Source organism: Trachinotus anak, unplaced genomic scaffold (genome assembly GCF_046630095.1).
Source record: "Trachinotus anak isolate AG129_WGS33_773 ecotype Australia unplaced genomic scaffold, CSIRO_AGI_Tana_v1 ptg000009l, whole genome shotgun sequence".
Lineage (NCBI taxonomy): Eukaryota > Metazoa > Chordata > Actinopteri > Carangiformes > Carangidae > Trachinotus > Trachinotus anak.
In genome coordinates, this window is record NW_027273860.1 from 10,478,336 (window position 1) to 10,502,556 (window position 24,221).

The following is a 24,221-nucleotide window of genomic DNA, read 5'->3' on the forward strand; positions in this document are numbered from 1 at the left end:
ACTCATACTACTTGGGAGCCGAGACTCACCGGGAGTTTGAAATACAGTCTAGGAAATACAGCAAAATGTTGCAGCTCTGTTAGGCTGAGACAATTTGCTCCATATGACTGCATGTGGTGACTCAAGACACATGCAGATTGCATTGTGAAGTAGACTGACTGTCTACATTTTATTGCCTGCATGTACTGTTTGGGTTTATCTCTCTGCACCAAAATGCCTCTGAGATACTGGCCTATTGATTTTTTTTTTTTTTTTTTTTTGCATGTTAAGGTGGAGTTGACCTCATACTGCAGCTGAGTGAATAATATAAATCTCTGAGAAAAACACAGCATTTAGGCACCAGAACATGAACATTTTCGCTGGAGGTTTCTGTGCCATACCCCTGTGCAGGGGGACAATAGATGTGTCATGGCAACAGGCAGGCCCACTGCCAGTAGAGGCATAATCCCCTCCCTCCCCATTTCCATGGGTCTGAATGTAGTCCCCCACAATCATACCCCCTACAAAGAGATCCTGCATCTTTTCCAGGCAGCTACGGCAACACTGACAAACACAACAACAAACGTGTCCTTAGACGGTGGCAGCGGTGGAAACAGTACAAAACAGTAGAATATCAAACTCAACTTGAGGCATACAGTAATTTGACTTCAATTTTGATTAAGGTGAAGTATAACCACAAAAGTAGCTGTTTTGACTGAGCAAAAGATAACAGTTACATTATGTTAATCTACAAGGCAACTGTGGTACTGATTGGAAGCATGTCACAACTCATGCCCTACCACACAAAACCTCACTAGTTCCCCTGTACCTGCCAAGTAGTGAAGTTAACATATTCAACAGATTTTTTTGTAGAGTTTCTTTAGAGAGACAGAGGATCAGTCAAAATTGTATTTAATATCCTCTTAAATGAGCAATAATTGCTTGCTGCTTGCTTTTTCAGCAACTTCTTTCTTTGCAAACCTGAGTAGAAGTAAAGTAATAATAATATGAAAGTTGAATTACTGATTTTAATAGATGAAAATGAAAGTAGATTAAAAAGCTCCTCGATGACTGTGCTGCTAATTAATTGCTTTCTCCACTGAATGGTGGAACAACTTGTGGCTGCAAATACCCTGTAAACTCTCACTCTTTTAATTTGATGTTAACTGCTATTTTTCCTCAAGTGTTAGTGTAAATGACGAACATGTCATATCTTGATTTTAAAAGGCATTTGCTCCAAACGGAGCAGAGAAGGTCAACCACACATGGGTGGTACTGTTTTTGCATTCACAGTTTACAAACCTGTTGTTGCCAGACAACTCCAAAACTGCTTCATCTGGTATATGACTGCGTCAATAGCACGTCACACGTGTCCACACAGGACAGCACATACTTTACACTCTCTCCTCTGAGTATACATGTGGGAAAATGATTTGGGAGGCATTTCTGTTAATTAATTTCTTCCATGGCCCCTTTTTTTGCCACATTCACACATACATGCAAACTAACACACACAGTGCACAGGCACACCTTTGTAGTATGGCAGGTGTGTTTAACTACTCTACTAGCACCAGCCTCAGGAGCTTTGGTGAGCTGCAGCTGCATACTTACTGATTCCCCTTGAGGTCACAGGTACTGTATCTGCTTGTGAGGCCCCCGATCGTCCACTCCCCCCTGACTCTAGTCTTATGGAAAGCTCTCTGGAGGCAGATTGCAATCTGCCATGGGGTCCCTAATTGATTTACCTGTTACCTTCTGACGACACTGTGAGCATCACTGGAGTTATTAGATAGCTCTTCACTGCCCACGCAGCAGTTTTACACCTATAGTGCTCTTTGACAGATTCTATATGCGCATCTGTAAACACACACCACCACACATTAACACACACACACACACACACACACACACACACACACACACACACACACACGTATATGCACATATTCCTCATTTCTTTTTTTCTTTTTTGGACACAGCTGCATATCATTTAAATGACTGTCTATCTAGTATATTTCTGGACTAATTACTTAGATTTTCATCACGACTATTAAGTCCATTTGCAACAGTTATCTTACTTATGTTAATATAATATTACTACCATTATCAGGATGGACTGAAAGAAATAAACAGCATTTTTATACTGCAGTACACTCCTGTATTAGATGCCATAACAAACACATAAAGATGTATTGTCGTGTATGTAGAGCCATCTTGTGGTGAAAAAGAGCCCTTATGAAGACAGTGTGGAGCAAAACATTTATTTAAAAAATAATGAGGTTAGTAACAGTGTGTCTCAAGTTTATTTTAAAACAGGATTTTAGCTTGGGTTCTAATCAGATGGTAATAACTGTGCAGTGAAACTGATTAGGTTCATGATTGGCCTTCATTCTCCACCGCAATGACAACTACACTATATAATGCATGCCAAATACAAACATCAATCATCCTTGTGCTAACGCATACAGTTTGATCAAAGCTTTTATATACTCGGATATGTGGTGCTGGTAGAAAATAAATCCAGATGTGTTAAACATGATGACTGAGTCCTAGATAGCACTAACGTGTGACAACTTAATTAGTTATTCATGCGTTACTGAAGTTACAAATCTTAACATTAATCTTACATTATTCATATATACTGAAAAGAGTATGAATCATAAGATCAATATGCAACAGCAGAACCCCAAGTACAACGTAGCCCTATTTGCTGACGCCTGCAATGATGTCAGTGGGCAATAGTGCATCACTGGACATAACCTGCCCTCTTTCAACCACTAGATAGCACCCTTTTACTGTGTTAAAGGTGAGTGGGCTTTACTATCACAGCTCCTCAGCAGTGGCTTCAGTACGATGCTCATTTAATCAGCATTGAAATTCAGACTGTTTATCGATTGGCATTGTTTATTTCAAAAACAAGATGATGGGGAAGAATGTAAACGTTCAAAGATTGGTGTACTGTAAAAGTGAAGCTCATAAGTTAAACTAGTGGGGTGTCCGGTAAGGGACTTTTATCACATCTGTCTCTCTCAAATAAATACAAATAAATTGGTATTAGGGCTTGTATGGACGTCTTTGAGAATAGGCCGATTAATTTTGCTGTGTCTCAACTGCCTAAAACATGTTGAGACACAGACTCAAATGGTTGAGTAATTGGCCAATCCCAGAGGGTGCGTGTTTTGTCACAGATAACACACCATGTGCCCAATTTACAGAATAAATCACAAAATCTGTGGGAATTACTTTCTTAAGTCACACCATCTCTGCATCAAAGAAAACGTTATCCTACTTTATCCTACACCTTTTCAAGCCTCTCTCTCTTAGGATCTTGGTCCACAAGTTAAAAAAAAAACGATTCAGAGATTAGGTTGCACATATACCATTGTCTTTTAACATCCATGAGAATAAATGTTATGAAAACCATAACAATACCTGCATTCTGCATGTCTACTGTACCCTTAGTGTAATCTGATTAATGCAGGCAGGCTCTTGTGTAAACGCCCAGCTGCTGGATGTTGAAATCACCCTGCTTCCTTACACACTGAATTAAAGCGTTTAAGACGAGACAATGTGGACTGCTCTCCTCATGGCGCAGAGGGTGTGATGTTTAAGCTAGGCTGAGAGAAGCACTTGAATGCTGAGCACATCTCAGTTTCCCATGACCATGAGCTGCAGTGGCGGCTGTAAAAACAGACTGACGTCTCTTTTACGTCATCGTATGGGAGACAATGTTATATAAAGCTCCATGTGGAAATCTGGCTGTTTGACTTAATCCTTCTTATGTCAAACATGACATTCGACGAAAGTGCGATGGTAACATTCATCACGTAGAGCCACAAACCTATTTTCATTATCTGAAGCGTATTTAGAATTACAAGCTTACTATTCTATGATATTGTGGGTCAATGTGTTTTATTACAGTGCCTAGATTGTTTTTTGTTCTTGATTCTGATTGCAACCACCAGTTTGGTAAGAGATGTCATGTGCTGGAGATGATCAATGTGACCAGAATAAGTTTACCTTGGTCCCTTTTGCTGCCTAATCAACAACAACTTAACCATAAGCACCCACTATGGTAGTTAGACTTGTATTCAAAGTAAAAGAGAATATGGCATGTGGTGTAAATGTACGTTCAATTTTTTTTCAGTACATCATTATTTGGGTTTTTGTTCTGCGTGTGTAGTTTATTTTTACAGTAGCCTCATGTGGTTGAACGAAAGAATGCTTAGTTCCATCAGTTTCTGCTCTTTGTTCACAAATGTTCATAAAAAAAACTTAATAAAAACAGGCCAGCTAAATGATGGCTTATAAATTGTTGTAGCCAAAGTGAAATTTTGCTGAGAAGTCGCTGCTTCTAAAAGAAGATTTGTCCTAAATATGTTGTCAGTCAAAAGGACACTGAAAGACGTTGAAAATTGAGGTGAGTCCTACAAGCAGGAAAAGTCACTGCCACCTTGACAACAAGTGGTGATATGTAACAAAAGTGGACTAAAGCAAAGGTGTAACAATTAAAACGAAAAACATAACTGTATTTTCATTTAAATGTGCAATATTATTTTGTAATGCCTGGTTCGATTTTCAGCACATGGTCATGGTTTATTTAACAGGTCGTGATAAAGACCAATGTCAGAAATCTGGCAAGAGTTGCTGTCTACCTGAAGAGAAGAACCCTTCACTGTCTGGATCTGCAGAGGTCCGCACAAAAGAAGTCATTGGGAAGTATTCAAGGTACACATGAACTTGGAATCATGCCAGAGGATGTTCTGAAGCTCACAGTCTAAAAATCAAAAATAATAAAATAGATATGAAAATATCTCTGTTCTGCACATTATCATAAATTCTGACTTGTCTGCTTGTCAAAACTTTTAAAAGTGTGAAGAATTTACCATAAACCATTAATGTTACCGATGTTTTTTTTATAATAATGAGAGCAATGGAACTGACCAAGGGAGTGATTAATTAAATTTACTCTTGTTGTTATAATTAAAAAGCTGTCTTGCAAACCTTTAAGAACCGTTTAAACTTTGAGTAATGTAATTTTTAATCAAGGGCGTTTTTTGTACTTTGCTACACCTTAAATCACAATCATTACAGAATACAAATACTATAAATTTAAACTGTGCCTCTCACATTGAATGGTCAGTCAGCCCAAAGACTGACTTTACTTTTTTTATTTGCTTTATTTTCTTATTTTCACTGTTCAACCTAAAGAATCAGGACTGAACTCTGTCCTTGACATTTTGACATAACATGAGAAATACCAGTGTTCTCTGTCAACATTTTATTACTTTATTTCTTTTCATTCCAGGCCAGTCCACAATGAATTACTGCTAATGTTACAATTACAACTGGATTTGTATTAGTTTTTACTATAATAAGATTACATTTGAAACAAAGTGACAGCATTTCTAGTTGATAGTTAGGGTATTATGGTATAACTTTCCCGATCACATCCTAAGTGACATTCTTTAATGAGGAATTTCATTTCAGTGGGTCTTTTTAGGACAAATGTGGAGATGCAGAAATAGACAGTATTGTCAGAGAATGCTTACCAAGACCTTTTAAATCACAGTGACTGCTTACCATCTGTATGAATACAATATGACTTCCACCTAACTGAAATATTCATACAAGAGAACAGATGGCACCCTTTGCTCTGCTCCCTATTCTGGTCCCATATGCACTTTTATCTTGCTTATGAGCTCGTAGACCTTTCTATGCGTGCTTGTGTGTGAGTGCATGTGTGTAAAACCTCATGTTGATTATTTTGTGGCTTTGGTATTACCTGGTGACGCTTTAACTATATACTCAAAACACCACATGCCACCACTGAGCAAGGCAGAGGAACATGAGGGTCACACCAAGTTCATTAAAATATTAAAACGGCAGCGTCTGACCTCAGAAGCAGCACTGTCTGATGTTTATATTGACTTTTCATCATTAGGAAATCTCCATACTGCTTCAATCGTCATTGTATTTTTACTAACAGGCACTGCAATATTATGAGTCAGACAGTAATGGCTTAAAAATGACGAATTCACTTCAATCACAAAGACATAACCCAGTACATCTTCTTAATTGATCTCATTTGAATTCACTTTGAGGAGCCATCTAAGTGGTGAGCATTTGAGCAGTCCCTGCTTGTAGTTAATGAATACAGTATGTAATCATACTAGTGCAGCCTTTTAAAAACTACTGATTAAAACTGAATGAAGTGGTATGCACACAGCATCAGAAAGTTTTGAGAAAACATTATCTGTAGTCAATCACAGGAAAAGGGCATAAGCAGAAATCGGGTGAAAGACACATGCCTATACTTGTCATATACTATAATGACAAAAAGCAACAACTCTGCTATTTTAATTTTTCCACAGATTTACAAACTGCAAATCACAGAAACCTTATAGTTAAAAGTAAGATATGAAAGTGATGATTTTTTCCATTCTCTTTTGTATTTGTCTATCTGTCTTACCTTATAGGTGCTTACAGTGTCTTTACAGCTGTGGTTCCCAACCTGTGGTCTGGTGTCCCTGGATGCACACCAAATGAAACAAAGAGAGACACGTTTGAGGGGAAAGCTGTAGAATAGCATTCATTCATTTTCAGTGATAAAATTAGTCTAAAATGTTTTAATATGACTCACTGACTCTGATGTGCCTGTGTGAAACGTGTTATGCGCACAGCCATGTGGCCTTATTATAACAGCAACGAAGGTGCAATGAAGGCAAATGCTACACTGTATGAGTCAGAGAAAAACACAGATGATAAACCAGATTAGGTATGCTTGGAGAGGTCATAAGCTGCTACAGCTTTGAGGATCCTATACCATGCTTGTTTTGATATGAGCTAATTAGGTTATAGTTCAACACACTTTATTATTATCTGTATGAATGTTTTGACAAAGTCCCATAGTAACTCAAAATGTAACATCAGCACCTTAAAACCTAGAAGAATAAACAGCAGTTTGAATTATCAGTGGTTACTGGACAGCACAACAATGAAACACATCATGGGTAAGGGCATTAATATGGTGGTATATGAGGTGACACTAGCTCAGCTTGTAGAGGGGTTCATTATTCATAGTTTGATCCCTTCCTAGTCCTTTCTCTAAATACTGAAGTGCCCTTAAGCAAGACACTTGTGTACGGGTAGAGAAAATTTGAAAGTCGCTTTGCAGGTGTTTTTTTTTTTCTCCCAGAAGTCAAGCTTTGAAATATTATCCTGACAACAACCCTGCAAACCCAAAATTCACAAAAAAGTTTCAGGGATCTCAACTATGCTCACTCACTGCTGCCAGAAGAGAAATGTATGACACGCACAGTTACCTGGAACTATATGTAACTGAACAATATGGGCAGGAAGAAAATATCACCTTGTCTACGTTCTCTTGTCGGTTTTTCATGAAGGGTATTGTATGAATGTTGATGTTGTTTATGTATGCTTTATGTTCATGAAACCTTGTCTCCATAGACTCTATGACTCTATATTGTCAGGAGATAATTCACTTTTCATTTTTATTCCATGAATGGGGATTGTTTGTTGTCTGTAACCTTGAAAGCGGCTGCTGCTTGTGATGTTCTGTGAACCCATGAACATGCCCTCTGAGGATGTGGAGGATCAGCCACTTAAAGATGTGGTGCCAGGTGAGATTCCTCCTGAAAAAAGTGACACATAAACATTTGAATCAGTAGAAATACCTACAATGACAGCAGCAATTGTTTATATGTCTTGCCTTTCATGTTATAATTTTGAAAATATCTAATGAAGCTTTAAAGGTTTGGTGTTTTTAATTTAAGAATATATCTGTTAAGAAGCAGCCAATTGTCCACACTTTGATGGATTTCCTTTATCAGACCATCCTTGAGCGGACATTCAGACCTCATAAATGTATGTAAATAAATTTAAACACTCATATACAAGCATGAAATTAAGCACTACAATACTGGAGTACAACAGTTTTAATTTCTGATCTAAATCACACTAATTGCAACCAAATCAGACATTACATAATTCCCTTTACCTTACCTTTACCTAAACTCAATTTTGAGTGCTTGCAATTGCGATCGTTTTTCATTAAACTTGCAGATCAACAATGCAAAGCAAGCAGTATGCTTACTGACAAGACTCTACTGTAATCAAAGCTGTGCATTTGTAAACCAGCCTTCTTGTCTGACAGTGAAAAACTGTGATATTTTAACTAAAGGATCTGCCGATCCAACAACAAATCAAATGTCAACAAATGTTAAATTATTGCTTGGTTAACAGAGGACAGTCAATTAATGATCAGGATGTTTCTAAATCCTTACTCAATATGAGGGGTTTTTTTGTCATCTATAACACCAGAAGAACAGAAAATTGCATTGTATCAGGCATCACATTTCATCTTCTGCCAATCAAGTTCTCATTTGCTTTTAGTGTGTAAATTTAGCAATTTGGAGAACCAACGAATGTTTCAGATTGTGAGCTCCCAATAGGATGAGTTTATTTGAATATAGCTGTATGGATAGCAAAAAAAAGGAAAGTAAGGAAAAAAGAATAGAAAGTGCTATATATATTTTTTGCTGTTGGTGGTTCAGGTGATTTCGCAAATTTTATTTATAAAATTGCCATGAGAATCACTGTCATATAAAGAGTTAAGAGCCGCCTCTACATACACTGTCTTTGTATGCACTATGGGAAAAAAAAGTTATCTCTCCTTCGAGCCGGATTCGAACCAGCGACCTAAGGATTTCCATGTATCCGCTACAGTCCTCCGCTCTACCAACTGAGCTATCGAAGGGAGTTGTTAGCGTTTCTGGACCCTTATTGTTATGAAATAAATTGTGGGCGTATATGAACGACAGTAAGTGGGGTTGAACGACCGCAGTTTCGCTTTTGTCGCTACAGTTCGCTGAAACCGAAATGACTTCGACTTGACGTGATGCCACTCACGTCAAGTTACAGAGACGTAAACAATCTTTTAACAAACATTTAACAAGCTTTGAAAACAAATAGCAGTTTAGCCAATACAATTACCCTCATTGTTAGTTCGCTGTCAATGTTAACGTCGCTAAATCAGCTAGCGTTCCTTCCTACCTTTCTGCACAAAGCTAAATCTTAGTTGGGTATTTAACAACAAATATTATGGGGTCCCAGAAATGCATATATAAAAGAAATACTGTAGACAAAGAAGTGGAGCTACTAATAAATTCAGGCCCGACGGGCAGTTTCTCACGAAGGGGAATTAGCTCAAATGGTAGAGCGCTCGCTTAGCATGCGAGAGGTAGCGGGATCGATGCCCGCATTCTCCAAATATGCTTTTCGCGTTTATTTCTATAAAACACAGTATTATTTCACAGCAAAACATAATCCCACCCTGTGTTTACTGTTATTGTTATTGTTATTGTTATTGTTATTGTTATCGTTATCGTTATCGTTATCGTTATCGTTATCGTTATTGTTATTGTTATTGTTATTGTTTACTTGACTGCTTACTGTAGTATTGGAGTAATGGAACATTCAACAAAGGTTAGTTCCAACAATGGGTGGTGGGCCTGTGAATATTCTCATTTGTCCAGGTCATAGTATCTCAAAGGACTTTTAAATCGAAAGCAACTGGACTTGGTTATTTGTCTAGGAAGACGTTTCACCTCTCATCCAAGAGGCTTCATCAGTTCTTTCTCACACCTGACCAGGCTGGGACTGGTCCAACTTTGGTAATATTATGACATACCTTATTTTCTAAATAAATTAGCTACATTATTAGGCTAACATCCAACAGGGTAAATGTGTAATGGGTGTTTATGTCTGAGCTTAGCACATATATTGATTATGGGTTTATGCCTTTTCTATGAATACAGCCATTCATCCATTATTTAAGCGTCATATTTTATTACATCAGAACTAAAACACAGATGCATTGTTAAAATGAATGGGGCAAAATTGATTGATTTAATCGTCTATGAAAATACTACAGCTGACACTGAGCATGATGCACACAGGCGCACACGTTTGTATACACCCAGTCACCTCTGATGGCAGTGTAGAGGCTGGCAGACAGCTGTTCAGTACTGCCCTAGACAGTTTCAAATATGGGCAAGGTAAAAATGGCAACCTTTGACGTGACAGCAAGGGCTGCTAAAAACAGAACTGACACTAGAGAGATAGGAGCCCACACCCGCTAGGACAAGAGCAGCAGGCCCATTCTTCAGCCTGACTCTGGGCCTACCATAGACTGATTTTAGAAACTGTTCGTTAATTTGACCTGCTTTAATAATCTTGTCTGCCACTTTTTCATGCTTGGATTAAAGTTTTTGTTTTAAAATGAATACCATGGAGAACTTGGAGAAACAGCTGATTTGTCCCATATGCCTGGAAATATTTACGAAACCCGTGGTCATTCTACCCTGCCAGCACAACCTCTGTAGAAAATGTGCCAATGATGTTTTCCAGGTAAGCAGCTAAACAAAATGCCACTGATTTGTTTTTAACACTACGGAAAACATACTTATAAACTTGAATTGCAGTTCTGTTATGTACTAACATCTCTAACAAACAGTCCATGTCATTTGAACCATTGGTATTTTTACTTGCCCTACATTTTTGATTTATTAAAGACCTAAATAGTTTATTTATGTCATCCAAATGTTTGGATGACATATATCACAGGTGTATATTCTGACAGTGTAGAATTTTGGTCAATAAATCAGCACTTTGTGTGTCACAACTAATCATAAACAAACATTTAGGCTGTGTTTAAATCATTCTCAATGTAATAATCAGTTAACATTTAGAACTTGGATTTAGTCGTTAAGTGTTAAGTGTGTGTGTAAGTGAATTAAAACACTGAACAACCAATGTGAACATTTTGGTGATGGGGTTACACTTTTGTAAAGTGGACTGTTAATCCACTGGATTATCATTTCATAACTGCTGAGTGAAACAATTAAATTCATTCTTGCAAGTAAGACGAAACTATCCATTAAAACCTTGTGTCATCATACTAAACATTGGGGTTTTGTATGTTTAAATGCTTGCAGGCTTCAAACCCGTACCTTCCAACAAGAAGTGGCTCATTGACGTCTGGCGGCCGCTTCCGATGCCCTTCCTGCAGACATGAGGTGGTTCTGGACAGGCATGGTGTTTACGGGCTGCAGAGGAATCTGCTTGTCGAGAATATTATTGATATGTTCAAGCAGGAATCAAGCAGGTGAGGCAGATCAGACACACATTCAGTCTCTCTTGATATAACGTTAAATCAAAGCAAATGATCACCACTTATACACCTTGACAGTTGAGTGACAGGCTTTGTTTATCAGTTAAAGCTGTCTTTAACCCCAAGGTCAGTGAATAGAGCTAGTAAAGGACAATAGGGGCTAATTGGTGGTGTGACGGCACAAAGGGTAACAGTTGCTGGTATGGCCCTGGTGCCAGTAGCTTCTGAGTCAGAGAGCTGGAGTGGGTGCCAGGAGGTTTCTAGTTTTAGTAATCTGTCTACACAGATGATTTTCCTAATCTAAGTAGTTGACTCTATAGCCAAAGGGTTTGTATGACATAAGACCCACAACACTCATACACCCAGGGTGCTCAGCATCATACTGGGTCAAGAATGTGAGGGAAATAACATATTTTAAAGACAATTACTGATATCTTGAGTTATTCCTATGGGATGAATTGTCCTGACAATGATGGTATGAGTTATTCATGAAAGACAGAGGTTACTAAAAATCAAACATAACACTACACACCTACGCCCACGCCTGTATAATGCACAGTGTAATGGTAATGTATTGATTACAGTGCTGACGGCCCATGTGATGGATCACCAATAAACTACTGACATGTGTACCTTTGACATTATCAAGCTGACATTATACATCACATCAGTATGCACTAAAAGGTACAATGTACCACTGTTTCCTTTCCACCTCAACAGCAGCAAGCCAGTGCCAGAGAAGAAGGAAGAATCGCCCATGTGTGACGTCCACGAAGGAGAAAAGATCAATATTTACTGTGTGACCCACGGTGTGCCCACGTGCTCCATGTGTAAAGTTTTTGGAGCTCACAAAGACTGTGAGGTAGCACCTATTAACAGCATCTACGAGACAAAGAAGGTGAGGCCTGAAATACCTGAAATACGCATGGAGGCCATGAATACCGTCAATCGTGAAATTATAGATAGATAGATAGATAGATAGATAGATAGATAGATAGATAGATAGATAGATAGATAGATAGATAGATAGATAGATAGATAGATAGATAGATAGTGAAAATGTATCATATCTAAATAATGTCATTGATCGTTCATCATGAAGCACATTTACGTGCATCATAACTTTGTCCCAGATTTGATTCACACTTGATCTCAGGTGATCACTCTGCCATGTCATTGCCCCCCAGACAGAGCTGAGTGACGGGATCGCCATGATGGTTGGGAGCAACGACAGGATGCAAGGCATCATTAGTCAGCTAGAGGAAGCCTGTCGTGCCATAGAGGTCAGTGTCCAACTGCTGCAACGCCTGGCCGCTCACTCACGCAGCAAGCCTCGCTCAGTGCACACACTAATGCACCTGCACTCACCTGCACCGACGTACCAACAGACGTAATGTGTCCTTGTCACCGCCACTCTCACTGCTTTTATCCATCTGTGAGATTTAGACAAAGAGGTGGAGAGAGGAAAGGTAATGTTGTGATGCTTCAGTCTGTCTCACTTTCTCTTTTCCACCTTTTCTTCTACATGCACTTAGCAGGGCACTCCAGTCTGCCTCTGGCCCACCGACATTAAAAACGAGCAGTGTAATTGATGGGGGAGAACAGATAGCTTTCACATGGTTCACGTGCCGCAGTTGGCTGTAGTAGACAGGAAGCTGGAGTGGCTCCAGTCCCCCACACGTCGCCCTCAGTGGTGTCACTCAGGACGGACATGCAGAATGGGCCTCACTGTCCTCCCCGCACATATGGCACTACCACATGAGCGGAAGACAGGCTAAACAGAATATTTGTCGTTTACAGTACTTACACAGAAGGCAACGGCTATTTCCTCACGTTTCTTTGGCTCTTTCAATACGATAAACTCTGTTGTACCCTAGAGTTGCATTTACATGCATTTGCCACCCAGAGGACTGTGATGAAAGTTTAATTATAGATGGATTTTCCGAATTTATGGTCTTTCCCTGTTTGTGTCCATACGTCTCCTTCTGTCTCTCACTCATGCAACATTCAGGAGAATGGTCGGAGGCAGAAAACTCTGGTGTGTGAGAAGTTTGACCACCTATACTCCATCCTGGAGGAGAAAAAGAGGCACATGAGTCAGAAGGTGACGGCCGAACAGGAAGAGAAGGTGACCTATATCCAGGGCCTGACCAGGAAGTACGGAGACCACCTGGAGGAGAGTTGTAAGATCGTGGAGATGGGGATCCAGACCATGGAGGAGCCAGAGATGGCCCTATTCCTGCAGGTCAGAGTCACAATGGGTGACCCACATGGGGTTTTAACTTTGGCATAAACTCCATATAAAATGATTACAGTTATAAATACTTAATGTATAAGTTGAATGAATATTTAGTCTTTATTTCTGTTGTCTCTTTCAGAACACAAAGCCTCTCCTCAAAAAGTTAGTACATGTTTTTACGCATCAATAATTACACTGACAATGGGTAAGAAGGAATACAGTATGTTTGCTATGTAAAGAAAATAACATATTTCTAACTATACACTGTTAAACACTAGTAATGGGTATGTTTTCTTTTTCTTAGTACTTATTTGTTCTTTTTTGGGGGTTTTTTTATATTCTAGTGAGTCATTTATATCAGCACATAAAATCACCAACCTAATGCAGCAAGCAAGGTTACACCTGCTGTCTGGGAGCTTCACAGAAAGTAATTCTGTGAAATGTAGCAATTTCCCATCTTTAGCAGTGGCATCCCAAAATAACTGTGAACGTGCTAAACATCACAGATTGATGATATATAACAAGTGTTACATTGACTATCAGAGGGTGAATTTGTCCTATAAATATGCGTTATTAATTGCACCTTTTGCACTCAGGATCGCAGAAGCATCCAGTACAGCGCACTTGGATAAAGTTGAGCGTGGCTATGAGAATATGGATCACTACAACGTCGAATTCAAGAAAGAGAGCAAGGCCCTGCGCGACATCGACTTCATCCAAGGTGAAGGGACAGAGACTGGTCACGACTGCAGTATACTGCCTTCAGCTCAGTTATCTGACCGCCTTATTCCCTTTACAGATGATGAAGATGAGGATGAGGAGGAAGAGGAGGGAGAGGTAGAGGGTGAGGAAGGAGAGGGGGCCCAGACTGTTTCTGGAGGCAGTGCTGGTACAGCAGCCTCCGTCCAATCTCCTCCACCCCAGCAGACAAACTCCTCCCCCAGCGCAGCCTCCACCTAGCTGTCAGCCGCTGGCTCAGACAGCAGCTAAACCAGGAGCAGGATATGTGTTGCTCCTAGATGTTGATTTCAGGTCAGGTCTGATACTTTTTCTCCCAGATTGGGGAACAGTGAGATGGATTTAGATCCGTGCCAGAGGGAAAGTCTGAGTTGCTTAGGTAGATATAAATGAAGAGACAGAAGTATTTCTTCACTTCTTTAGCTCTCATTGTGATTGTATTAGCGTGAATCTTTTTTTTTTCATACTTTTTTTTCTTATTAAATAAATGTTTTGGTTCTTCCTTTTCATTTTGGACAAACTGGATGACAGACAGGCTATGAGTCAGGCTATCACTTATTTCCAGAATTCAGATATGCTCGAGTTCATTTTTTATGTAGCTGACCTTTTCCTACTCGCAGCTTAAACTACATCATTAGAGAGTTAAGACGAGAGCGCGTCAGGTTTTCCTCCCAGTCGTATATTTTAATGACTGATATAACTTAACGAGGAGGGTAGCCCAAGTAAAAAAAACTGTCACTGTGACTTTTCAGTATTTCATACACACAACGGTCTGCATTATGTGTCATATTCTTTGTTCTGTGACGACGGTATATTTTCCTCTTACAGAAAAAACATCACATTTTGCAATGTTGCACTGTATTATATGATATATGTCATTAAAACTGAATTGTACGAACAACTTATAGTATTTCCCAAGTCTTGATTGTTACCAGATTATGAAACGAGCAACAGTCCTTAGGTTCATCTTTTTGCCACATGTGTCGCTGTACTTCAGGTCTGTGCAGGGTCTGAATTAACAATGGAATAGATTTTGTGTAACACTCATCCCTGTCTGTGTGTGTGCGCGTGTGTAAAGGAAAAAGACTTATTTCTCTCTTTCTCGCCTTTATCTATTCTTCACACTCTTTTTCATTTATTTCTGTCAAAGGGAATCTAGCTAGAAAAGGCATTAGTGCTCTTTTTATAGCTGCTTCAGACAGTTATAAGATCCCTCAGTAATGTATGGTCCTCATACCATTCCTGCCTGCAACCTACTGTACATATGAGGCTGCAGTGATCCTCCGGCTGTCACTCATCTATTTGCTGCCATGTGATGGTCTCACCTTGCTGTGACTCCACTATTGAGATAGTCCACCATGTAGTCCCATCCAATTATTGTACACCATCTCTCACTGAGTTGGATCCTTTACAAATGGGCTCAATGCAGCTTTAAGCCCCAAGTTGCTAAGTGGGCCAAACAGAATAGGATGACTCACATCCACAGCTCTTGTTTAGTTTACCCTGACACTGTGGGTCAAGGATCAACACAGCATGCACGTACACACAGACACACACACACACTGTCTTTCACACTCATTAGCTATCAGTGGTGCATCTTTGAGCTGTCTGGTTGTCTCTTGCTGGTATAATGAGAATTGCCTCTTGAGGATTAGGGGTTTAGGAGAAAGGATGCTGTGTGAATGTTCTTCACCTGCATGGCTCTGCATGGCAGGCACTCTTAACAGTATCCTCTGGTAGATTTTTTTGTTGTTACTGTTCTTTTGTGTGTGTGTGTGTGTGTGTGTGTTGGAGAGGAGGCACAGTGTTAACCCACAACTTGTCTCCTGACCAGTGCCATGGTTACACCATATAAGATTTTTTGTGTTCAGTTTGAAAAAATCATTCTCAGTCAATCAATATCTGTGTAGGCAAGTCTCAAGATGCAGTGGCCATTTGTGCTTTTTTTTTTTTTTAACCTAGGACCATTTCTCCAATGCTCCAATTCCTACAAATTTGTTTGTCTAGAAAAAAGTAGGAAATTATATGTTAATCAAACTAGTAATTCAGGTAACTGGGAATAATTTGTTTGGTTTTTTTTCATGGGAGTTATTCTTAACTAATTTGTAAGGATGTCCACAGAGAAGTGTAAGCATTGCTTTTAATTTTTTATTAAAAAATATAGATATAAGATGTTCTCTTGCACAACAGAAAATGACTGGTTGCACATAAGTTTATTAACAAACATAAATTTCATAAATACAGTGATCCATAATCTAAAACAGAGTGCCAATTTTGTCAATGTAGTATTTCATGTCATAAACAGAAATATTTCATCTCAAATGTGAAGAACGTGTAATTCTACAGATTTGACATCAACATTAAAATGGTAGGGTACAATCGGATCATTTTAAGTCAAGCCCGTTTATGCTCCATAGTTTGAAGTTAAAGCTATAAATAATAGAGTGATACAGCAGCACTATATTGTACAGAGCATGTTTTGTGCTGATGGTAGAAATGAAAAAAAAAAGAAAAGAAAGAAAAGTAAAGAAAGGGAAAGGAGATCTTTGGCGGACTGGAAAGAGGTCTTCATTTCCCGAAGAGCTCCATCATTCTTCTGTTATTTTGCGCCTGCTGGGCCAGCTGTTCCGCCCTGGACATCTCCATCATCTCCCGAAGCAGGTGGAAGGTCAGATCCAGGGATATCGGCGGATCCTCAGACCTCCTTCCCCTCTCCATTGACTCGTCCCCGCGGTCTCCGAAGCCGCTTATGAGCGCCCTGATGTTCCCAACTTTCCCTTGTAAAAGACGCCGCGTCAGCTGGAGTTGCAAGGCTCTGTTGTAGATGGCAGGTGATCCGCCGGGATACATGGACGATGATGGGAAAGAGTTAGAGTCCCCGTTGCCCAGTCGGATGAAATACTCCTCTCCAAGCCGCTCCAGGATGGGACCAGACTGCTGCTGCTGCTGCTGCTGGGAGTTTTGGGTTTGGGGAGCTGGGACGCGCAGAGCACCGCCAGGGCTCTCAATAGCCCGACATTCGTAGCGCGGTAAGAAGGCAACTAGCAGAATCACGGTGGTACCAAGTAAATTGAGCTTCATGTCAGGATATCAACAGGAATCTGGGAAGCAAAAGAAATCCCAGGATTATTCTCATGTGGTATGTTTGTTTTTCATTTCAACTGCAGTGTGAAATGTGCTGCGTAAAGAGGAATTTACGCACGTAAAACATGCAATAATGTAACGGTTGGCAACTACAAATTAAAGTGTTATTTTAGTTCATTTATTGTTGTAAGATATTTTGTGATTCACCTTCACCCTGTCTCCTAACAATGCGGATGGGTCTTGTAAAAACTATGTAATATTTGCGCGTAAAGAGATAATGTATTTTTGCCCGAATAATGGGTAGACTGTGGAAGTTAAATTATTATTGCCTCCTATCGTTACACTTGTATCCATTACTATAAAATAAAAACAAGTTTATAATTACAATTCAATTACTAAGGACTAAAATCCACTTTGGGATCTGCAAAAACATTTCAAGTCGTGCCGAGGAAAGGAGAATGTGTAAGATAACAAATAAGGTACACCGACAAAAGTCACAATGTGGATAAAATAAATGAAGCTTTCCGTACCTTCAGTCTTTAGAGGAGGTCCAGTACAGCCGTGTAGGTTGCCAGGTAGTTGGCGAGATGCCGCCCTCCTTCACTTCTTTGAGGAAACAAGTATATAGTTACTTTAAGAGTAGATGCTGAATGGACTTATATAGCCAGCCTCACTATAAGTGTCGTGCTCCAAGCTGAGATTGAGTCTGCGCGTTCTTGCATGGGTGTAACGTGAATGGACGCCTCTGACAAAGTGCTTTAGTTTAGATGAGATGAGTCATATGCGTCTGTGCTTTCAGAACAGGCCCTATAGGTGCCACACCTGCTGGCATTTTTCATCAGACTGAATTAGTTTAAAAATAATTTTGGGGGTTCTTGAATTGTAAAGAGGAAAAATCAGTCAGAAGTGAAAGATTGAGCATCAAGTCGGGGGAAGTTTGAAATTGTGTTTGTTTCTTCCTGCCTCCAGTCACAGTCGATCTTCAGAATTATGTGTGCAGAATCAGATTTAAATGTGCTTTAAATATCTCTTATTAAATAATAAACTGCAGTGACTGGTCTAAATGATCAACTTTTGCTTTGCCATATTGCATAAATGATTAATGAGGCTAAACCTAATGGGAATGCATCAAATAGTTGCACGTACAAAAGGTACATTCTGGTGCAATCTGCAGGACTGACTTTGTCTCTGCATATTGCACCATACTAATGATTCCAAGGCAGTTTTCCATCTAATCTGTGTTATTCAATGACTGTGCATCTGCAAACAGCTCAGGCTGAGAGAGGGGCATTGTCTCCCAGTGATTCATTGCTGCTGCACATACTACATCACTATCTATGCCAGTGGATTCCTCGGCCACCTCTCTCCAGAGGGGCCCACCGCCAAACCACTCTTCCAAGATGGAGAGCTTAATCCAACATCAGACAAACCATTAGAATCTTAAACAGCTGGAATCTTAAACTTGTCTGTTTCACATTAACTTGGTTCACACTTAAGCATAAACACCACATACAGTGCATTCAGAAAGTCTTCAGACCCCTTCAACCTTTTCACATTTTGTTATGTTGCAGCCTGCATGCTAAAATAAAAAAGACTTTAAAAATCCCTCAATACCCGATAATGACAAAGTGAAAACAGAATTTTAGAAATTTTTGCAAACGTATGAAAAAGGAAAAACTGAAATATCACATTGATATACTGAACGTATTCAAAGCCTTTGCTATGACGCTTGAAATTTAGCTCAGTTGCCTCAGATTTCTCTTGATCATCTTCTCCTACACCTTGATTGGAGTCCACCTGTGGTCAGTTCAGCTTACTGGACACGGAAAGGCACACACCTGTCAATGTAAGGTCTCACAGCTGACAATGCATATCAGAGCAAAAGGAAGGAACTGCCTGCAGAGCTCAGAGACAGGATTGTCTCGAGGCACAGATCTGGGGAAGGGTACAAAAAATGTTCTGCTGCATTGAAGGTACCCCGGGGCACAGTGGCCTCAATCATTCTTAAAAGTTTGCAACAACCAGGACTCTTCTAAGAGCTGGCCGCCGAGCCAAACTGAGTAATGAGGAGAGAAGGGCTTTGGTACAGGAGGTGACCAAGAACCTGATGGTCACTCTGGCTGAGCTCCAGAGATCCTGTGTGGAGATGGTAGAAACTCCCAAAAGGCCAATCAATTCTTTAGGTGCTTTTTTGCAAACTTTCTCTGAGGAGAGGTTTCTGGCTGGCCACGCCGCCATAAAGGTCGGATCAGTGGAGTGCTGCAGTGATGGTTGTTCTGTAGGAAGAGTCCCTGTTGTTCCAAACTCCTTCTATCTGTGCATGGCCTGAATTAGGTCCTTCAGTAATGTATGGTCCTCATACCATTGCTGCCTACAACTGTATATATGAGGCTGCAGCCACCGTGCTCCTGGGAGCCATCCATGCAGCAGAACATTTTTTCCAGCCTTTTCCCAGACTTGTGCTTTGATAAAATCCTCTCTCTGAGCTCTGCAGGCAGTTCCTTCCTCTTGTTCTGATATGCACTGTCAGCTGTGAGACCTTATATAGACAGGTGTGTTGCTTTCCATGTCCAATCAGCTGAATTTTTATCACAGGTGGACTCCAATCAAGGTGTAAAACATCTCAAAGATGATCACGAGCAATAGTGGGGCACCTGAGCTAAAATTCAAGCGTCATAACAAAGTGTCTGAAAACTTATGTCAATGTGATGTTTCAGTTTTTCCTTTTTAAGAAGTTTGATTTGGTTTGAAGGGGTCTGAAGACTTTCCGTATGCGCTGTATTTGTTAAGTAACCCTTCACAATATGGTAAAACCCTCCCCATTAATCCTGAGCACCAAATCCATTTCGCCCAGACATTCAGCCCGGGGAAAAACTAAGTTCCAGACATACAGCATATGCAGAGGTCAAAGTGACTTAGCACATACTGTGCACTCAAGTACAAAACAGTCCATTTGAGAGAGACGAGAGGAGAAAATTTGATTATGTAAATGTACAAGATGGACTTTTCTTAAACATTTCTGCCATCTTGCAAATTTCACATATTATCTGTTGACATTTTGGTGGATCAGAGCTTAGTTTGCAGTCGGTGTGAAATTGTTTCTCCTATAGCCTCTCCACTTTGTCGCTCTTCATGCTGCTCCAGGGGAGGTGTCAGGTCCCATCATGAGAAACACATGTTGCCTGACACAAATAGAAAACACCGCCAGATGAGAGACTGACTGCTTGTGGTCAGCTCATGTCACCTCATTTTCAAATCACTGTCCCTGAACAGATGACTGGGAGAAAAATCCTCTCCTGTGATGCCTCACCGGAAAAGACTCAGGCTTAAATTATTATCCCTTTGTTTCCTCAATTAGAGCGAGTCGCGCAGACGATTAGATTAAACTTTAATGATTCCTGCAGGGAAATTGGGATGTTGCCACTTAATATGACCTCTGACTCTGACCTGTCTGTGCAGGTAGAAAATACAAAAAATGATTATGATTAAAATCAGGTTTTTCATTGAACTGGATTTAGCTGTGTAAAGTTGAATTTCCTCAGCACTGCAAACTGCTTCTGAGAAAGGATTTCACAGAAACACTGTAACTCCATGGCAACAGATTCTTTTAATTGATCATTTGCCTTTCTAATGGTGATCAGCTACAAGGAGGGGACAAGTGCTTCTCGCCAAACTGTCCCTTCCTAAATAATTGGGCTGCTTTCCCCAGTGGATTAAGCTGTGTTTTTCCTAATACTTCCGGTGTTCTGCTCGACTTTGACGAACTCATTTTAATAAACAAGGTCACTCTGGCTGTTTAAATGAGTATGAACAGGTATTCCTATACTGATCGCTGGAACTGCAGAGCCCAGAGCTCAGCGCTTAGACCACCACCTGACCTCAGTCCTGTAGCTCAGGTGTCCTTGTGGTTTATTGCCCAGTGATATAACCTGTTATAAAAACACCTCTTTAATAGAAGTGGGAGCTTGGCCTTTCATCTTAAGAAAAAAAAGACATTGAAAATGTTACAGAAATGGCATTTCTTGTTTTACAGTTGACCACAAAACTACACAAAGGTTTCATCCGACCAGCCCACTGGATATGTAAGTAATTAAATGTATGAACATCATCATTCAGTCATAGCACTTAAGACTAAACACACTCATTAATTATGCAGGATGAAAGCTGCTTGTCAGTTTTCCCTCTGGTTCACTTGGTGCTAAACTACTCCTCAGTGCAAGTCAGGTGCATTTTAAAAGCAGCTATTCTGAATTTGTCCTGATGCAGCTTTCAGCATTTCACCAGCATTGCATTTGTAATGATAAAATAGAACAATCTTCCAGAGCTGTTGAAATGATCACATCTTGAAAAATTCAAAGTGAGACAGCTGCCTTTCCCGGGCTTTTCCTGTGGTTTGCATGCAACTGAACAGTGTGTGCATCGCCTGCATGAGAACATGTGAAGCAAAGCTGTCCATAATGCAGCGAAACCCTCAAGGGCTGTTCTGTCTGTATGAATCTAGCATGTGCACCTCTAAAGGTGTTAAATCAGAGGCTTTCCCAATACTTGTTCACACTGTTGATGCCAGGCTGCTCACACAGGGGTCTTGGAAGGAAAATAAGATTTCTGAGGACAATATTTAATCTATTATATGTCTTAATTCTCTTTCCTATTTGTTAAATTTAAACTGGAAAATCCAGCCATGATTCTGAACAACTAGGAGACTAATTGTCCTCTTTAATTTAAAAAGCTTATCTTTAAATTGGATAGTAGATACTTGGATCTCTCTGCCTGTCGATGCATAATTTACTGAATACAAAAAATTAAGGGATAAGTCTGGGTTTATCTATAATGTTCTTGTTGACAACAAATCCTGTGAAACCTCCAAACCAACAATCTGTCAGCCTCAGCTTTCATTACTTTCTGACATCTCTACCCTGTCTGTGACATTCTGCCCCGAGCCCACTGGTTCCTGCTGAAGCCATAAATTTTTTTTTAAAAAGGGCCACAACTACATAGTTTCATTTTTATAAATGCCTCAATAATTTTCTAGACCAGCTGAGGGCTGTAGTTTTTTGCAAAGGTTACTCAGACACGATTCATTGCGTGGAAACGGACAAAAGGAACAGGACAATAAATGTTTTCAGCCGTAAGCCACGTCACAACTTTACAGGACTAGAACGTGTCACCTTTAGTGTTCAAAATTAAACAGTTTAACAAGGAATTGTCTTTTAATCCACTGGCGCAGGACATGTAGCTCACTATTTAGTTGAAATAAAATGTTCTCACTTGTCACATACTGTAGGTTACAACTACTTTGCCAGTGTATACATTGTACATTGTTGTTAAAAATATGTAGAGTATGTATAAATCTTGAGTATGGGGTCCTCTTTTCAGTAAAACAAGATACATTTGCAGGTTTAGTCTCAGGAATTGTGTCTAATGACAGTTCCGCCTCTGTGCATGATTTCACATTATATTAGGTGATATTTTATTTCAGTGATACGTGACATACGCGAGTAATGTTTTACTCAAATGCATGAAGCGGCAGATGTCCACTCCTAGACTGCGCAGATTTGACTGCTTCGTAATGTGACAAAAATTGCCATTTCAAGAGAAATCTAGGGCAAAGCCATTCCACCAAAATTGTAACCCAGTTTTCTTTGCTCTTTAATAACACACTGTGACCATAATTGGCTCTTTGGGGCTCCTTAATCTGAACATATATTGCTGATACCGTGTTCATTGTGTAGTGTCATGGCTCCAGTTTTGAATCATTTATAGCCCAAGTCATTCTGTCAAATCTTTATGCTGTTTTAAAGTGTGGTCAGTGGCAGGAGAGCAAAATAACTCCAGGTCTCAGTGCAGAATGACAAACATCATATGCATTGACACTGACAGTTATCATATGGGTCAATGTGACAGAAAACACCCAGAGAAAAGAAACATTTCAAATGGTTTTCCTTATTTTAGACTCAGCTTGTCTCTGAGCATCAATGACCTCAAAAATCTCATCTAAAGTAACAATCACGAGCATAAAGGCTGAAATGACTGAATGGCTCTGTGGATGTTTGTCACTTTGATCTTTCTTAAACCGATCAGTGGTTAACTCAGATATGTTTATATAGGGGCTTTTTATCTGGGTTAAAATCCAAAATAAGTTCATAAGACCAAGCAAATTTGCCAATATGCACATTAAATTGGTTAGAACTGTTATTATATAACCATTACGTCCTTATGTAATATTTTAACGTGTGTGTTGTAAAGAACTTCCCTGTATTTTTTGTGTTGAAGAGCAGTCAGTTTTGGTGGATGGAAGATGTATTTCTTGTTCAGTGCTAATGAGAGGAAACTGTCTGGTAGTGTGTAGTGAAGGCAGTGTGTTTTTTTTCTTGTCTTTCTTCTTCTTCTCTTCAACCAAGCATGTCTGCTGCAACTTATTCACAAGTTATGGTTCAACATGGGGATGGCCAAGATTGCATAATAACAGAGATGCACATATATCACCACACAGCAGTGACCAGTTTAAAATGCGCATTTGACATCAATGATGCCAGTGTTCACTTCCTAGATTTGTCTATTAGGGATCTGAGAAGTGATATCTGAGTGGTGACGTGTTCATCCAATAGACAGAAAGAAAAGTTGCCAGTTTGCAAGAAAGCCTTGCCCTCTCTCTATATGTGTACAAACAGGGGGCTTCCTGCTGCCGCTTAAAGCCATGTGCACTAACCCCCGAGTCCCCTCAGATGATCGCTATGGGCTTTTGCCCCATAGCACACATCATGGATGTCCTCCACCACATTAGACAGGATGCAAGCCAGTGAAGATGCAGTGAAATCAGCTGTGTTTGTCCAGGATGAGATGCATTGTTGTTTTTCAGAAAGTGCATTCAAAATAGTCTAATGAGGAAAACAATAAATGGAGGGGTAGCAAGTGTTATATATTGTGATGGAGGTCAAAACAATGCCCTTTGTGCAGAAATGAGACTGTTCTTGCCACGAAAATGTT

General features: G+C 39.8%; 2 protein-coding genes and 2 non-coding genes across 4 annotated transcripts; 2 read left to right on the forward strand and 2 right to left on the reverse strand.

The window, feature by feature from the left end:
• Nucleotides 1-8,672: 8,672 nt before the first annotated feature.
• On the reverse strand, nucleotides 8,673-8,758 carry trnay-gua (transfer RNA tyrosine (anticodon GUA)). Its single transcript is given in 2 exon segments — nucleotides 8,673-8,708; nucleotides 8,722-8,758. It is a non-coding gene; the product is annotated as a tRNA-Tyr (tRNA).
• Nucleotides 8,759-9,196: 438 nt separating this feature from the next.
• On the forward strand, nucleotides 9,197-9,269 carry trnaa-agc (transfer RNA alanine (anticodon AGC)). The gene has a single exon. It is a non-coding gene; the product is annotated as a tRNA-Ala (tRNA).
• An 862-nt stretch (nucleotides 9,270-10,131) lies between these two features.
• On the forward strand, nucleotides 10,132-15,051 carry trim55b (tripartite motif containing 55b). Its single transcript, XM_071485244.1, has 8 exons — nucleotides 10,132-10,410; nucleotides 10,998-11,167; nucleotides 11,894-12,071; nucleotides 12,361-12,456; nucleotides 13,185-13,418; nucleotides 13,552-13,574; nucleotides 14,009-14,133; nucleotides 14,212-15,051. The coding sequence occupies exons 1-8, from the start codon at nucleotides 10,282-10,284 to the stop codon at nucleotides 14,370-14,372; spliced, it is 1,116 nt and encodes a 371-aa protein (XP_071341345.1). The 5' UTR covers nucleotides 10,132-10,281; the 3' UTR covers nucleotides 14,373-15,051.
• Nucleotides 15,052-16,344: 1,293 nt separating this feature from the next.
• Nucleotides 16,345-17,901, reverse strand: crhb (corticotropin releasing hormone b). Its single transcript, XM_071485245.1, has 2 exons — nucleotides 17,765-17,901; nucleotides 16,345-17,251 (listed from the first exon to the last, which is right to left on the reverse strand). The coding sequence occupies exon 2, from the start codon at nucleotides 17,229-17,231 to the stop codon at nucleotides 16,719-16,721; it is 513 nt and encodes a 170-aa protein (XP_071341346.1). The 5' UTR covers nucleotides 17,232-17,251; nucleotides 17,765-17,901; the 3' UTR covers nucleotides 16,345-16,718.
• Between the last annotated feature and the right edge of the window lie 6,320 nt (nucleotides 17,902-24,221).